This window comes from Hyla sarda, chromosome 10, assembly GCF_029499605.1.
Source record: "Hyla sarda isolate aHylSar1 chromosome 10, aHylSar1.hap1, whole genome shotgun sequence".
Lineage (NCBI taxonomy): Eukaryota > Metazoa > Chordata > Amphibia > Anura > Hylidae > Hyla > Hyla sarda.
In genome coordinates, this window is record NC_079198.1 from 29,920,868 (window position 1) to 29,939,014 (window position 18,147).

Here is an 18,147-nt window from a genome sequence, read left to right on the forward strand (position 1 = left end):
CATCCCTCTTCCTGGTCTTCCTTCAGCGCCTCAGTTGGCTAAACAATTTTTTGTACACATTTTTCGTCTTCACGGGTTGCCTACACAGATCGTCTCGGATAGAGGCGTCCAATTTGTGTCTAAATTCTGGAGGGCTCTCTGTAAACAACTCAAGATTAAATTAAATTTTTCTTCTGCATACCATCCTCAATCCAATGGACAAGTAGAGAGAATTAACCAGATCTTGGGTGACTATTTACGACATTTTGTTTCCTCCCGCCAGGATGACTGGGCAGATCTTCTACCTTGGGCCGAATTCTCGTATAATTTCAGAATCTCTGAATCTTCCTCCAAATCTCCGTTTTTCGTGGTGTACGGCCGTCACCCTCTTCCCCCCCTCCCTACCCCCTTGCCCTCTGGTCTGCCCGCTGTGGATGAAATTTCTCGTGATCTTTCCACCATATGGAAAGAGACCCAAAATTCTCTCTTACAGGCTTCTTCTCGCATGAAGAGATTCGCAGATAAGAAAAGAAGAGCTCCTCCCATTTTTTCCCCTGGAGACAAGGTATGGCTCTCCGCTAAATATGTCCGTTTCCGTGTCCCGAGCTATAAGTTGGGACCACGCTATCTTGGTCCTTTTAAAGTTTTGTCTCAAATTAATCCTGTCTCTTACAAACTTCTTCTTCCTCCTTCTCTTCGTATCCCTAATGCCTTTCACGTCTCTCTTCTTAAACCTCTCATCCTCAACCGTTTTTCTCCTAAATCTGTTCCTCCCACTCCTGTTTCCGGCTCCTCGGACATCTTCTCTGTCAAAGAAATCTTGGCCTCTAAAAAAGTCAGAGGAAAAACTTTTTTTTTAGTGGATTGGGAGGGTTGTGGTCCAGAAGAGAGGTCCTGGGAACCTGAGGACAATATCCTGGACAAAAGTCTGATCCTCAGGTTCTCAGGCCCCAAGAAGAGGGGGAGACCCAAGGGGGGGGGTACTGTTACGCCGAGCGCTCCGGGTCCCCGCTCCTCCCCGGAGCGCTCGCTACACTTCCCTCACTGCAGCGCCCCGGTCGGTTCCACGGACCCGGGGCGCTGCGTTACCACCTTCGGCCGGGATGCGATTCGCGATGCGGGTAGCGCCCGCTCGCGATGCGCACCCCGGCTCCCGTACCTGACTCGCTCCCCGTCAGTTCTGTCCCGGCGCGCGCGGCCCCGCTCCCTAGGGCGCGCGCGCGCCGGGTCTTTGCGATTTAAAGGGCCACTGCACCGCTGATTGGTGCAGTGGTTCCAATTAGTGTTTACACCTGTGCACTTCCCTATATCACCTCACTTCCCCTTCACTCCCTCGCCGGATCTTGTTGCCCTAGTGCCAGTGAAAGCGTTCCTTGTGTGTTCCTTGCCTGTGATTCCAGACCTTCTGCCGTTGCCCCTGACTACGATCCTTGCTGCCTGCCCCGACCTTCTGCTACGTCCGACCTTGCTTCTGTCTACTCCCTTGTACCGCGCCTATCTTCAGCAGCCAGAGAGGTTGAGCCGTTGCTAGGGGATACGACCTGGTCACTACCGCCGCAGCAAGACCATCCCGCTTTGCGGCGGGCTCTGGTGAAAACCAGTAGTGACTTAGAACCGATCCTCTAGCACGGTCCACGCCAATCCCTCTCTGGCACAGAGGATCCACCACCTGCCAGCCGGCATCGTGACAGTATAGCAGCCATTAAAATGCTATGGTGCTTGTACGACATAGGTATCCTCTGTACTTACTCTAGTAGAAAGGAGGGCCAGCTATGGCCAATATTATCTTAATTTCCATGGGTGGAGTAAGACATGATGTCCCAGATGTGCTCAATTGGATTCAGGTCTGGGGAACGGGCCGTCCAGTCCATAGGATCAATGCCTTCCTCTTGCAGGAACTGCTGGCACACTCCAGTCATAAGAGGTCTAGCATTGTCTTGCATTAGGAGGAACCAAGGCCAACCATACCAGCATATGGTCTCACAAGGGGTCTGAGGATCTCATCTCGGTACCTAATGGCAGTCAGACTACTTCTGGCAAGCAGATGGAGGGCTGTGCGGCCCCCCAAAGAAATGCCGTCCTGCTGCCGTATTGTTGCCCTTCTATGGCCTCCTCCACGTCTTCTGATGTACTGGCCTATCTCCTGGTAGAGCCCCCATGCTCTGGACACTACACTGACAGACACACCAATCCTTCTTGCAACAGCTCGCATTGATGTGCCTTCCTGGCTGAGCTGCACTACCTGAACCACTTGTGTGGGTTGTAGACTCCGTCTCATGCTACCACTAGAGTGAAAGCACCGCCAGCATTCAAAAGTGACCAAAACAAGAGCCAGGAAGCATAGGAAGTGAAAAGTGGTCTGGGGTCACAACCTGCAGAACCACTCCTTTATTGGGGGGTGTCTTGCTAATTGCCTATAATTTCCACCTGTTGTCTGTTCCATTTGCACAACAGCATGTGAAATTGATTGTCAATCAGTGTTGCTTCCTGAGTTGACAGTGTGATTTCACAGAAGTGTCATTGACTTGGAGATGTGAACAAGTGCAAGTTAATGCACCTGGGGCGTAAAAACCCTCGGGCAGAATATAGAATATTTGACACAGTCCTGACCTCAGTATCTGAGGAGAGGGATTTAGGAGTAATTATTTCAGAAGACTTAAAGGTAGGAAGACAATGTCATATAGCAGCAGGAAACGCTAGCAGAATTCTTATGTATTATGGATGTATAGGGAGAGGTATAAGCAGTAGAAAGAGAGAAGTGCTCATGCCGCTGTACAGAACACTGGTGAGACCTCACTTGGAGTATTGTGCGCAGTACTGGAGCCCGTATCTCCAGGAGGATATAGATACTCTAGAGAGAGTTCAGAGAAGATACTAAACTAGTACATGGATTGCAGGATAAAACATATCAGGAAAGGTTAAATAATCTTAACATGTATAGAAGAAAGAAGAGACAGAGGGGATATGATAGAGACTTTTAAATACAAAAAGGGAATCAACACGAGGAGAGCATTTTTAAAAGAAGAAAAATTACCACAAGAGGACATAGTTTTAAATTAGAGGGGCAAAGGTTTATGCAGTAATATCAGGAAGTATTACTTTACTGAGAGAGTAGTGGATGCATGGAATAGCCTTCCTGCAGAAGTGGTAGCTGCAAATACAGTGAAGGAGTTTAAACATGCATGGGATAAGCATGAGGCTATCCTTCATATAAGATAGGGCCAGGGACTATTGATAGGATTCAGATAATTGGACAGACAAGATGGGCCAAATGGTTCTTATCTGCCAACACACATTCTATGTTACTTTGTGTTGTTTAAGTGTTTCCTTAATTTTTTGGAGCAGTGTACATCCTCCCTTTGCCAGGGATCCATATCGAAGTGGCATATACAAAATGTTACATTTGTGGAAGAAATGTCATCTTGGCTTATTCTGCCATTGATATTTGTAATTTTTGCCATATATTGATCTTGTTCTTGATTATTTTAGCATTGAATAGGCAATGCCACTTTAAAAGTATTGAGCCAGATCTTCACTTACTTGTATCCTTAAATAGTCAATGGACTGTGAATCTTAAAGTGTACCTGTCGTTATCAAAAACTTTTTATATAATGTAGATAATGCCCTTATATGTATATTGGTAATATACATTGGTTAAAAAAATATGTATATTTGTGTCCCTGCAGCTATTGCCTGTGTGTCTCTGTGAGGAGTCCAAATACAATAAGTGTAGGTGGACAAGCAGGGCTCTGTACAGTGAGGACAAGCAGGGCTCTGTACACTGAGGACAAGCAGGGCTCTGTACAGTGAGGACAAGCAGGGCTCTGTACACCGAGGACAAGCAGGGCTCTGTACACTGAGGACAAGCAGGGCTCTGTACAGTGAGGACAAGCAGGGCTCTGTACACTGAGGACAAGCAGGGCTCTTTACACTGAGGACAAACAGGGCTCTGCACACTGAGGACATGCAGGGCTCTGTACACTGAGGACAAGTAGGGCTCTGCACACTGAGGACAAGCGGCGCTCCATACAGTGAGGACAAGCAGGGTTCTGTGCACTGAGGACAAGCAGGGCTCTGTACACTGAAGACAAGCAGGGCTCTGTACACTGAGGACAAGCAGGGCTCTTTACACTGAGGATAAGCAGGGCTCTGTTCACTGTGGACAAGCAGGGCTCTATGCACTGAGGACAAGCAGGGCTCTGTTCACTGTGGACAAGCAGGGCTCTGTGCACCGATGACAAGCAGAGCTCTGTACACCGCGGACAAGCAGGGCTCTGTGCACTGAGGACAAGCAGGGCTCTGTACACTGAGGACAAGCAGGGCTCTGTGCACTGAGGACAAGCAGGGCTCTGTGCACTGAGGACAAGCAGGTCTCTGTACACTGAGGACAAGTAGGGCTCTGCACACTGAGGACAAGCGGCGCTCCATACAGTGAGGACAAGCAGGGTTCTGTGCACTGAGGACAAGCAGGGCTCTGTACACTGAGGACAAGCAGGGCTCTGTACACTGAGGACAAGCAGGGCTCTGTACACTGAGGACAAGCAGGGCTCTGTGCACTGAGGACAAGCAGGGCTCTGTACACTGAGGACAAGTAGGGCTCTGTGCACTGAGGACAAGCAGGGCTCTGTGCACTGAGGACAAGCAGGGATCTGTACACTGAGGACAAGCAAGGCTCTGTGCACTGAGGACAAGCAGGGCTCTGTTCACTGTGGACAAGCAGGGCTCTCTACACTGAGGACAAGCAGGGCTCTGTGCACTGAGGACAAGCAGGGCTCTGTACACTGAGGACAAGCAGGGCTCTGTACACTGAGGACAAGCAGGGCTCTGTACACTGAGGACAAGCAGGGCTCTTTACACTGAGGACAAGCAGGGCTCTGTGCACTGAGGACAAGCAGGGCTCTGTACACTGAGGACAAGTAGGGCTCTGTGCACTGAGGACAAGCAGGGCTCTGTACACTGAGGACAAGCAGGGATCTGTACACTGAGGACAAGCAAGGCTCTGTGCACTGAGGACAAGCAGGGCTCTGTTCACTGTGGACAAGCAGGGCTCTGTACACTGAGGACAAGCAGGGCTCTGTGCACTGAGGACAAGCAGGGCTCTGTACACTGAGGACAAGCAGGGCTCTGTACACTGAGGACAAGCAAGGCTCTATGCACTGAGGACAAGCAGGGCTCTGTCCACTGTGGACAAGCAGGGCTCTGTGCACTGAGGACAAGCAGGGCTCTGTTCACTGAGGACAAGCAGGGCTCTGTACACTGAGGACAAGCAGGGCTCTGTTCACTGAGGACAAGCAGGGTTCTGTTCACTGTGGACAAGCAGGGCACTGTGGACAAGCAGCCCAGCTTGTTCCGCCCTCGCTTCCTGTATATGGACTCCTCATAAAGACACACAGTCAATAGCTGCAGGGACAGCAGTTTTTCACTATACAATTTTTTTAATCAATGTATATTACCAATATGCATATAATGGTGTTAACTACATTATAAATAAAGTTTTTTTTAAAGACAGGTACGCCTTAATATTTAACCTATTTGGGCTTCGATACCACCAACTATAAGATGTAGGTAGGCATTTTCCTTGTTAACTTTTATCCATGCCAAGTTTGCATACTCATACTCTTTCCAGCTATTATGGTGGAAAAAAAGTTTTTTCCCATAAGTTTTTAGTCAAAATTCCTTTTTAGTCATCACATACAGGAGGGGGAGAGGAGGAATTATGGCTGAAAATGAGCTGGTCACACTGCCTCTGATGGATATTACAGTCTGTTTATATGTGAAAACACAAAGGGGGGAATATATCACAGTCCACGACAAATGGTCAATCTTAACTCAAAACCTATGTTTTTGCAAAATTTTTGTTAAGGAAGCAATGCTTAGTGCAGAGCACAGAGAGAGGTGTTGTTTGACAGGTCCAAGCTAGTGTAGATGTGTAATGATTCTGCACGGGCAGTTGGAGATGCATTTGGACTTATCAAGAGGCATTTCACCTTTTGATACATCCAGCTCGATTGTACACTGGCAGGGGTTTACTGGAGACTGGAGTATAAAACACAAGTCTTAATAAATTCCCTGCAATTGACTGTAAAAGAGAAACTAAGCTTAATTGGTAATAAAGACCTATGGAGAGTATGCTTTTGTACAATATGAACAAAGTAAGATTTAATTTTTTTTTTACAACAACAGAAAAACCTTAAAAAGGGGGACTCGTCATTCCTCCTGACGTGTTTTTTTTCTCTAAAACTTGTATTCCCCACAAAATTCCAATGTTAGAGCCCCATTTTAAAGAACTATTTGGTGTATCTTTTCCCTGTTGTTACTCCTGGAAAGGTATGAATAATTTGACCATCATATAGATATATTTAGTAGATGTTTTGCGCCACTTGTGTCACTTTTATCTTTATATTTAAGGGAGTAACATACCCAGCGTGCCATGGTATCTGGAGCAAGTGGGCACCCCCCTTGGAACGCAGCAGACTGGCTACAACAGCTTTCTGTGGTAATGTAATTTCAATATCATTTACAACCTGTGCCTTTAAATACTCTTTATGTAATGTTTATTGTCTCCATGAGCGATATCCACTGGGCATGAAAATTGACGGAAAAAAAAAAATCAAGGTCCATTGTATAAATCTCTTTCTTGGTGAAAAGCGTAACTGCTCATACATCGACAATTTTATGTTTTCTCACAATGCAAATATTTGAACAGTGAAAATTACAATGAAAAACCCATCATCTCCAAAAAAAGGAAATATTGGTCTTTGTTTTGCTATTGTCAGACCAACATTTGAGAAATCTCATCCGTTGTTCTATACCTTTATCTGTTTTTGTAAATGCTGAAAGAAAAAAAAAAGGTTGGAATCATGTTAGCCAATTAATATAGTTTAATAGTTACATAGTTTATAAGGTTGAAGAAAGGCCAGGGTCCATCAAGTTCAACCTATATCCCTATTGTGTTCCTACTGTGTTGATCCAGAAGAAGAAGAAAAAAAAAAAAACCTTGAGACAATGCCAATTGCCCCAATTTCCCCAGGCGGTAGCGGGGAATTCCTGCCCAGCTTATTGAAATTTTTCCAAAATATTGTAATCAGACTCAATTATTAGAGGGCCAGACAGGGCACAAAGACCTGGATTGTAGTCATGGAGCACTTTGGCACAATCCGCAGAAAAAGTTGACATGACTATTGTTTCTGCGGATGACGGAATTGGGATAGCAGATGTTTTCTACAATGCAGCAGAATCCCATTGAAATTAATGGGACTCTGCTGCAGCTGAATGTCAGTGCAGAATATGCCAGCAGAATTCCACACAGACATTCCTCCATGTGAACATACCCTTACAGAGACATGGCTGGATAATAGCTCTGACTTGGCAGTTAACAGGTGGATCCACAGCGTATTTTATGCTGCGGATCTGCCGACGATGGACCTGCTTGGAGTGGCAATCCGCTGCTACGAGGAGACACACTGCAATGTGGGTTTGCTATAATTCACCAAATATAATGGAAGTGGCAAATAAACAAGGCAGCAAAGCACAATGAGGTGGTTATTATGGGGAACTTTAACTATTCCAATATTAACTGGGAGACTGAGACCTGTGAATCAGAGTAAATAATGTGCAGGTAGGAGGACACTTAGGAAATAGTGATCACATTATAATACATTATAACTTATCCTTCAATAAGGGAGTCTTTGGAGGAACCGCAAAAACAATGAACTTAAGGGAACAAACATTATAAATTGGAATAATGTCCTCAAAAACAAAAGGAGGCAATAAATGACAAAAATGCCTGGCATGAGGCAATTGGGATCAGCCTCTTAAATGGGCATTGTCAGATCAGAAGACTCTTTATATGTTTTTTATGATGAAAATTAATGACTTCTTAAAATAAAATAATATTTAAGAAAGAAAATGGGCATTGAAAATCCCACTATTAGGGGTCCCCATACCTAGTGGTACCCAACGAGTCCCCCAACAGTGATTGGTCAAGAGATGAGTCATGGACAAAGCTTCATGAGACCGCCCCCTCCCTCCATAAAAACCTGTCTTCAACCTGTGGCTTCCTAGCATTAGCAAAACTACAGCCCCCAGCATGTCCTCACTGTCAGGGTATGATGGGAGTGGTAGTATTGTCAATGCTAAGGGAGATGTGAGCGGGCAGATGATGACAGCAGACTGAGGGAGGTGGCATGCACAGTGAGGCCACACCCCTTTCCTCTGAGAGGATTATAAGCAAGTGAGTGACAGAAAACGTATTTTTTACAAAAATAAAAGGTGTTAGAGAAACAAAAAATATATGTACGTGATCAGGATTAGGTACTGAGTAACATATTACATTTTTTTTTGGGGGGGGGGGTGGGGGGTGGAGTCTGACAGGTAAGCTTTAAGGCTTTTTTTGGCCTTCCTCTGGATCAACACAGTAAGGATATAGGTTGAACTTGCTGGACTTGTGTCTTTTTTCTAACCTTATGAACTATGTAACTATGTATCTTCAGAAGTTTTGACATTAATTGATATAATTTGTTTCATTCAGTCCTGTGTTCATTGTGTTATAGACTATAATTGTATTCCCAGACCCTTCCATCTTTTTTGGATTTGAACTCACCATTCAATATAGACATTTAGCATGTTCCTACAATACATCTGACATCCATATTCTGCCTGCAGTCACTATATGGGAACAATTTCAGCTTTTTAAAGGGGTACTCCACTGCTAGACATCTTATCCCCTATACAAAGGATAGGGATAAGAGGTCCGATCGCAGGGGTCCTGCTGGGTTCCTGCGGCAGTGGTCATGACATCACGGCCGCACCCCCTCATGATGTCACGCCACGCCCCTCCATTTATGTCATAGACATGAATGGAGGGGGCAAGGCTGTGACTTTATGATCACACGATCTGGGAAGGGGATATTTTTTCATCCTTGTGTTGGATATAATGTATTTTTCATGCAGTTCTCCTTAGCACCTCTAGCTGTGGATTATAGGTTACTACCAGAGGTACACATGTATTCTCTGTTTTTTGTCTGGTATGGGAGAAAATGGCTTCAGAGTATCCTGAATACTTTGATCACTTGAAATAGATTAGTCCCCTTGATTTTAAAATGTTCTATTGAAATGGCTTAAATGTTCACGCCTGTCAGTAGTGCCACAAAGCTGAGTGACATGACTAGCATTAATGCTGTCTCAGGGAAATCACACAGACTGTACGGACACACCTTTTAAACAGATCTTAAATCTAAATTCTCCCACTCTGAAATAAAACACTGACACTCATGAACCTTTTAAGTGGGCTGGGTGGTGGTCACAGCTCGTTTATTTAAATATATGTAACTCTGTTAAATAAATATAACACTGCATAGCAGTAACCATGAAATACACAACTTCTTATTGCCGAAGTACTGCTTCAGCCGAAGCAGTATGCCCCACTGTCTCCACAGCGTGCATGTGCTGCCTTCGGCACCTCAAAACTCCCCAAAATAAACTTCCTTTACGCCAGCTGTGACTTACAAAATCAAACAAAGCATATTGAAATTAATTATGAAAAGGAAAAAAATATATTATTTTTTTTTTTTTTTTTTTTTTTTTTTAATAAAATTTTTTTTTTTTTTTTTATTTTTATTTTTTATTTTTTTTTTTTTTAAGGGGGTAACAAAAAACCGAAACGTCCCACAACAGGACGCCCAGTTGAATAAACAAAACAAACAGGAAAGCAAAAAACCAGGGAGGGAGGGCGGGACCTTGGATGCTGGAACACAAGAGGGAGAGCTGCTTGCAGGACACCCAGTAAATACCCCTGGGCGTACACCCCTTGGAAACCCCTCCCCAAGGTACTGGAGTGGGAGGGTTGCTGTTTCTTCCTGCTTCTTAACCCTTTCGTCCCCACAGTCAGGGCTACCTATGCCTATTCGGCTAGGTAACCTACAGACTGTACGGACACACCTTTTAAACAGATCTTAAATCTAAATTCTCCCACTCTGAAATAAAACACTGACACTCATGAACCTTTTAAGTGGGCTGGGTGGTGGTCACAGCTCGTTTATTTAAATATATGTAACTCTGTTAAATAAATATAACACTGCATAGCAGTAACCATGAAATACACAACTTCTTATTGCCGAAGTACTGCTTCAGCCGAAGCAGTATGCCCCACTGTCTCCACAGCGTGCATGTGCTGCCTTCGGCACCTCAAAACTCCCCAAAATAAACTTCCTTTACGCCACAGAAGGAGCCCGTGTACTCCTACACGGAGCTCCGACCCCCACTCAATACAAAAAGGGCCTGTTCAACGCCATCTTGAAGACCAGAAAGGAAGATGTCCAGCCCAATATCGTTGAGGTGGACACCATCGCTGATCATAAACCTCCTATTATCCCCTTCCAGCTCCCTGTGCCTGACCACCACACCGCCCTTAGACCGAACAAACCTCGCCATCCTGGAATTAACTAAACGGCGGGACCGCTCAATCGCCTCTGCATCCCTGGCACCCTGCCATTTAACCCGCGGAACAATCTCCGACCACACCAGAACCATTTCGGAGAAAAAACCCCCGAGCCGTTCCACATCTGCTTTCATAATGGTTATCAACTCGGGGACCCTAGTAAAACATAGGTCGTTGCCACCCGCGTGGACAACCAAAACAACTCCCGATCTCAGCCTACCGGACAGGTCCACCGTCTCCGAAAGCACTTGAGGCCATCTCATACCCGGAATCCCCCTCCATTGGGCATCGACTTGATGGAAACCCAACGATCTCCCTCCAGGACGGCAGGCCGCTCGCTGTGCCGCCCGATGAACATAGGAGTGGCCCAAGAACACAACCGTAGCAACCGGAGGATCTAAAAGGAAAAACAGGTTAAAGCAACAATTCAGGGCGCACGTAACCAGCATAGCAATCCGAGCGCCAACGCCCAATACGCTGAATATCAGACACGGACAATCCCGCCCTGGACGCCTCCGTAGCCGCCCCAATCCGAAAGGAATGCGTTCCGAATTCGGAAGGGGGAGCCCCCGCGTATTGCAGACACCGCTTGAACAGCGACTGAAATTGAAAACGGGATAAAGCCGAACCATCAGCATGGGAGAAAAATTGTCTGCCCGAAACACGAATCAACAAATAGGCGGAGACAGCCCGCACCGGGCAGGCCGGGCCATCAACCGACTGAAGGCGAATCCAAGCTCCCGTACCCGCCTGATCGGTTTTTGACCGTTGAATACGTAGCTGCAAAACACCGTTGGAGCAAACCACATCCTCAAAACGCAAACCACCAGAACCCTGCTTAGAGGAAGGAACCAGCTCCCCCACCCGTAGAGCACCAAAAAACGCAACACAAAAAGCAGCGGAGTATAAGGCAGATTCAAAAGGGGAACAACAGCAACTGACCGAGGCCTGTACAAGCGAGACAAGCAAAGGATAAGAAACCGGGCGCCGCTGTTCCCTGCGGACATGAGTACGCTGCCATCCCTTCAGTGATTGCTGAATCAAAAAACGTTTCGTAACATCTTCCCATCCCAGCAAGCGAAAATAAAAACTAACCCCCGCCAGCCTGCGCCGCGCCACTAGAGCAGAAAATTGTAAAGCACGCAATGACAATAAGTAGTCCACAGTTACCTCCAATCTCGAATCAGAACACCCAGACACATTTCGCCCATACACCAAAAGACACCACTCCTTCCACGCCTTACCATGTCCTGACCACGTAGAGGCCGCCATCGATGATTCCAGCAGTGGCATCAATCTCCTGTCACTAGGCCCCAGACCAAAGGCGGGCACGCTCGACCCTCCAGCTCTGCCGTCGGGCACAACCTCCTGAAGTCCTGGAACTGAAATCGAGACAAAGAATCAGCAATAACATTATCAACACCCGGGACATGCCGAGCCCGGAACCAAATATTGCATTCCAAACAACGAAGAACCAAGTGACGTAAAAGCGACAAGACAGGAAGAGAAGAGGAAGACAAGCCATTAATGCAATGCACCACACTCGCGTTGTCCGTCCAAAAGCAAACCCTTTTATTACTGAAACGACCACTCCACAGCTCAACAGCCACAATGATAGGAAAAAGTTCCAATAACGCCAAGTTCCGGCACCAACCCCTCTCTTCCCAATCCGGCGGCCACGCCTCCGCGCACCACTCACCAGCAAAAAAGGCTCCAAAACCAACCGACCCTGCAGCATCCGTGAAAAGCTGCAGTTCACCGCTGCAGACCTCCTCCGCCTGCCAACAGGTACGGCCATTATAACACCGCAGAAACTCCCGCCACACCAACAAATCAGATCTCAGACACCGAGAGATACGGATCCGGTGACCAGGTAGGGCAACTCCCCTGGTCGCCAAAGATAAACGTCTAGAAAAAACCCTACCCATTGGCATTACCCGACAGGCAAAAACCAAATGCCCCAAGAGCACCTGCATCTGCCGAAGAGTAACTTTCTTCGCCTCACAAAAACATTCAACCCATTGTAACATAATCTCCAACTTAGCAGAAGGCAAACGAAAAACCATGGCCACCGAATCAATCTCAATACCCAAAAAGGACATTACCGTGGACGGACCTTCCGTCTTGTCCGCAGACAGCGGAACACCAAAACGCTGCATCAAAAAACGAAAAGTACTTAACAGGAAACCACATCTAGGGGAACCCGCAGGGGCAACAAACAAAAAGTCGTCCAAATAGTGAATCACCGATGAACAGCCCGTCTCAAAACGTACTACCCACTCCAAAAACGTACTAAACATTTCGAAATAGTGACATGAGATAGAACAACCCATGGGCAAACAAACATCATAATAGAAATCACCATCCATACGACAACCCAACAAATGAAAGCACTCCGGATGTACCGGGAGCAGGCGAAAAGCCGATTCAATATCGGACTTCGCCATTAAGGCCGCAGGCCCCGCTCCTCGCACTAGCGCCACTGCCCTGTCAAAAGACACGTAGGAAACCGAGGAATACTCCTTCGGAATCCCGTCATTTACAGATGTACCCTTCGGGTAGGACAAATGATGGATAAGTCGGAATTTTCCAGCCTCCTTCTTAGGCACCACACCCAACGGGGAAACTCTAAACCTAGGCAGCGGAGGGTGGCGGTACGGGCCCATAAAGCGCCCCAGGGCCACCTCCTTTCCAATTTTCTCACTCAACACATCCGGGCGTTCCCTGGCTGATTTTAGATTGTCAGGGTACTCCCCAGCATCAGAACCCAAAACAAAGGGGATAAAAAACCCCTGGGAAAAACCATCCCTCAAAACTCGGGCGCACTCCCTATTGGGGTACTGCTCTAACCACGGGGACATCGCGGACACGTTCACCGGCGTCCTTCCCCTCACCAGCAGCTGCGGGACGCCCCGGGAGCTTCGGGGCCCGTGGACAACGCGTTGCAGCGTGGCCACCTCCGCAAGCGGAGCATTCGTGCTTGTATTTGCACAGGTTAAGGAACTTGCAGTGTCCTTCGTTAAATAGCCAGCATGCGCCGGGACGCCGCACGGCCACTGACCCTGGTGTCCCCGCTGGGCCAGCGGCCCCAGACTGAAAGGGGGTTCCCTTCTGGGCCATCATCAAGCGCAACCAAACATCAATTGCCTTAACTCCCCAACCAACCTCAGGCGTCAAAGCCAGGCGACGACGAAATTCTTCGTCATAACGCCACCAGGCCGAACCCCCATGAGACTTGTAGGCATTATACACCGAGTCCATATATATAAAAAGCTCCGAACAACGTTCAGGATGCTTTTCACCCATTATACAACCCAAAACAGCAAAAGCCTGAACCCAATTTCCCATAGTCTTAGCTACTTTTGGCCTAGCTGGAAAATACTTTTCAGGCTGAGGCCTGCGCTCCTTATCAATGGTGTGCTGATCCACCGACACCAACGACCAGACATCAACATACTGGTTCCCCCAAATCTTCTCTTTCACAGCCAACTCAACATGTGATCCAAGGGGACTGACACCACAAAAGAATGACTCCTTATGTACCCCCGCCCGTACCGGGGAGACCTTCCTAACCACGGGAGCCGGACTAGCCTGTGAACCCTCCAACCTGGCCAAAACCGCTTTAAGAGTAGGCAAAAGATCAGAACCCGCATCACCCCAAACCCCAGCAAAGTTGAACTCACCCGTCTGCGCAGGAACAACAGTCGGAGAAGATGAAGGTCCACATTGAGGAACCGGAGCAGGGTCCACACGCTCCACGGGTGCAGGTGTATCTACAGCCCCAGGTCGGTCAGCTCCATTCGAAGACCTCCGAGCAGGCTTGGACCTGTGTCGCCTGCCCGAACGCCTACGAGACCTCCTGTTCGGGCTAACGGAACTCCAAGAACTCTCCCCCGAGGAGGAGGGCGAACGCCAGCGGGATGAACGGGACCTGCGGGACCTGTCCCTGTTCCTGGACTCCCGGCGACAACGTCTCCTACACCCACGATGCGACACAGCAGTTCTGCTCCTGCGCGATCGGCCAGAACCCCGGGAGGACGATCGGGACCGACGCCCACGGGACCGACTCACAGACCCACAACCATCACGGTCACGCGGTGGCTGGCTGACTATAGGCGCCGGCAACTGTGCAGCAGCAACCACAGGGGGAGGGGGGGGAGGAGGGGGGGGGTTATGCAAGGAGATGGGGGCACTATGTGGCTGTAGTGCAGGGGTTAAAAACGTAGCCTGAGAGATAGGAGGAAGCAAACCCTGGCCCACTCCCACCACCTCTACAGCATCTTCAAATAAAGGCTCACTACCCTCATCCATAGCATCTATTGCAGCAGGCAGCAAAGGGGCATGTGCAGGGAGACTAGTAGAGCTGCTGCCAGCTATTGGAATTACACTAGGACCCTGGAAAACAGGGGGGGTACCAGGCACCTCATCAGCTGATGAGGATGCCTGCGAGTTATGAGAGGCCTGTGCGCCCATTACCTGATCTACCACCAAGGAGCTACGCTCAGCCCTAGCTGCAGCCGAGACAGCGCGCCGGGAAGTGCCGGGAGCCGAAACCGGAAGGGGCGGAGCTACCGCCCGACACTTCGCTGGGCCAATGCTGGCAGCGAAGGCCCGGGATCCCGGCGCCGTGCGCGCGGCCTCCCCAGCACGCCGGGCGCCGCTAGGAAGGTGAGGGGGACTGGGGCTAAGCCTGGAAGGGGGGCGCCTTTGTCTAGAAGTACGTCGGCCCCGCGGGGCCGCTGCCGGAGCCGACAGTAAATTAACAGGGGCTGTAACAGGGGAGCTAACAGGAGCCGGGGCACGCATCGCAGCAGCGTCCCCGAGCTCCGCTAAAATGCGGGGGATAAGTGAAGCATCAGCCAGCACCCGCTCCCGGAAACCACACCAAAACTGTTCGTCAGCCATCACAGGGGATGCTCTCACCTTGGATGCTGGAACACAAGAGGGAGAGCTGCTTGCAGGACACCCAGTAAATACCCCTGGGCGTACACCCCTTGGAAACCCCTCCCCAAGGTACTGGAGTGGGAGGGTTGCTGTTTCTTCCTGCTTCTTAACCCTTTCGTCCCCACAGTCAGGGCTACCTATGCCTATTCGGCTAGGTAACCTACAGATTTGGCAACTGTATGATGCATGCCCTCCTCAGGGGTGTAGAGCTAACAGTTACATGGTAGGTGGAGGCCTTGTTACAGATATTGTATTGAGTATTATTAGAGGTTCCAAGTTTTGCTATGTGGCAAGAGGATATTGCTATTCCAGATGCTAGAAAAGCTGAGTGGCAACCCTTACAGGAGCTGTACTGGTGGCCATATTGCTGTCATCCAGGTTTCAAGAAAAAGCTCCAGCTATTAAACTGTATAGCAATTGACAATGGAGATATATTTACTTGTTGTATTTTTAATTATTCAGTAAATAACTCCAGTTTTTGTACTTCACAGAGTAATTTTTTTTTACACCCTCTCTAAAAATGGGTCCCAGATGTTTCCGAGAATGCTATTTGAGCACACTAGGTGCCAGGAAATAAGCTGTAAAAATGATTTTTGTTAAAGGAAAAACAGTCCTTCAGGTCTTCTAAAAATAAATACATTAATAATGCACAGTCATTGATTGGAAAGAGCACATATGACCTCCTTAGGGGCTTTTAGAGGGTCTAAATAGTAAAGCCCCCGTAAATCAGCACTTCTATTTGCATACTAAACACAGAAACATGGTACAAAGACAACATACTGTATGTGCTCACACTACAATACATACACACATTACAAATACTACATACACATACACACATTACAAATACTACATACACGTACGCACATTACAAATACTACATACACGTACACACATTACAAAAACTACATACACACATTACAAATACTACATACACGTACACACATTACAAATACTACATACACATACACACATTACAAATACTACATACACGTACACACATTACAAATACTACATACACGTACACACATTACAAATACTACATACACACATTACAAATACTACATACACGTACACACATTACAAATACTACATACACATACACACATTACAAATACTACATACACATACACACATTACAAATACTACATACACATACACACATTACAAATACTACATGCACATACATACATTACAAATACTACATACACATACACACATTCCAAATACTACATACACATACACACATTACAAATACTACATACACATACACACATTACAAATACTACATACACATACACACATTACAAATACTACATGCACATACACACATTACAAATACTACATAAACACATTACAAATACTACATACACATACACACATTGAATACTTAATGTACAAACTACACTACTGTACAAACACTACATATATACACGCACTCCAAGACAGAGCCACATAAAACGGACCTGCTATAAGTCACATAGTACTATTACAATAGCTGAAATCATAGAGAAATATACTTAGTTTTTTGTGTTTATGAAAAGTTCATAACAAGTGTTCACAACTCTACCCCACCACATTCATTTTATTACATTAGAACATAGAAATACTGTATAGTACAGGCTATAATAAAAAAAGTATTTCTAAGGGAAATGATAATATGGAGCCATTATGGGAAAAAATGCACTATAAAAATGCTTCCAAGTTGGTAATGTCAATATTTTGTAGGTTCCTATGCTGGAGCAGTGGTGGCCATGCCATTGGCTGGGGTACTAGTCCAGTATACGGGATGGAGCTCAGTCTTCTATGTCTATGGTAAGTTAACATCTAAAGGGACTCAGAAAATATATTTTTTAATATTTTTCAAATAATTCGGAGGAAATAGAAGGGAGTGGGGAGTTCATATTCAGACTTTAGTCAGAATGAAGATCATTTACAAAGAAAATCTCTCTCTGGGGACCCAACCTGTCCGTGCATTACTTTGACAGCGCATAGGTGTAATGAGAATGATGTAATGCTTTATTTGTCCTGTCACTTGTCACCAGATCCCTTCTAGTGTTGAGCATAAATATTCCAAATGCAAATTTTTACAGCAAATATCGTCATTTTGCGAATATTTTGAATATAGTGATATATATTCCTAATGACGAATATACGTTTTTTTCACAGTACACATTATAACAATGATGTGTGCCGTGTAAACAAAATATGATCATCCCTCCCTGCTTCCAGCTTGTGGTCCAAAGAAGGCTTCAATATTATTTACTGTGTGAGTCGGTGTGGAGCGCGAATATTTCGTATATGCAAATATGCAAATATTCGCGAATATCGGCACTTCTTGAGGACACTGATCCCACCCTTCTTCTAGGTGAAAGATATAATCGCGCATGCGCACTATGCGAATTTCACAAACATAGGACGAATATTCGTCCATATATTCGCAAAATATTGCGAATTCGAATATGGCCCCTGCCGCTCAACACTAATCCCTTCTACAGGTTACAGCTATTTGCTGGAGTTCCAAGTAGCAGGAAAGTGGAAAACCCATTTAAAGGGGTACTCCGGTGCTTACACATCTTATCCCCTATCCGAAGGATAGGGGATAAGATGCCTGATCGCGGGAGTACCGCAGCTGGGGACACCCGTGATCATGCACGCGGCACCACGTTTGTAATCAGTCCCCGGAGCGTGTTCGCTCTGGGTCTGATTACGGTCGACCGCAGGGCCGGTGGCGTGTGACGTCACGCCCCCGTGTGACATCACGCTCCGCCCCTCAATGCAAGCCT

The 18,147-nt window shown here is 46.9% G+C and overlaps 1 protein-coding gene across 1 annotated transcript in view; it reads left to right on the forward strand.

The window, feature by feature from the left end:
- SLC17A7 (solute carrier family 17 member 7) overlaps positions 1-18,147 on the forward strand; it is a 135,944-nt gene that overhangs the window by 107,406 nt on the left and 10,391 nt on the right. The window contains exons 5-6 of the mRNA XM_056541856.1: positions 6,388-6,475; positions 17,090-17,176. Coding sequence (XP_056397831.1) covers positions 6,388-6,475; positions 17,090-17,176 — 175 coding nt within the window. The remainder of the gene's footprint in view (positions 1-6,387; positions 6,476-17,089; positions 17,177-18,147) is intronic.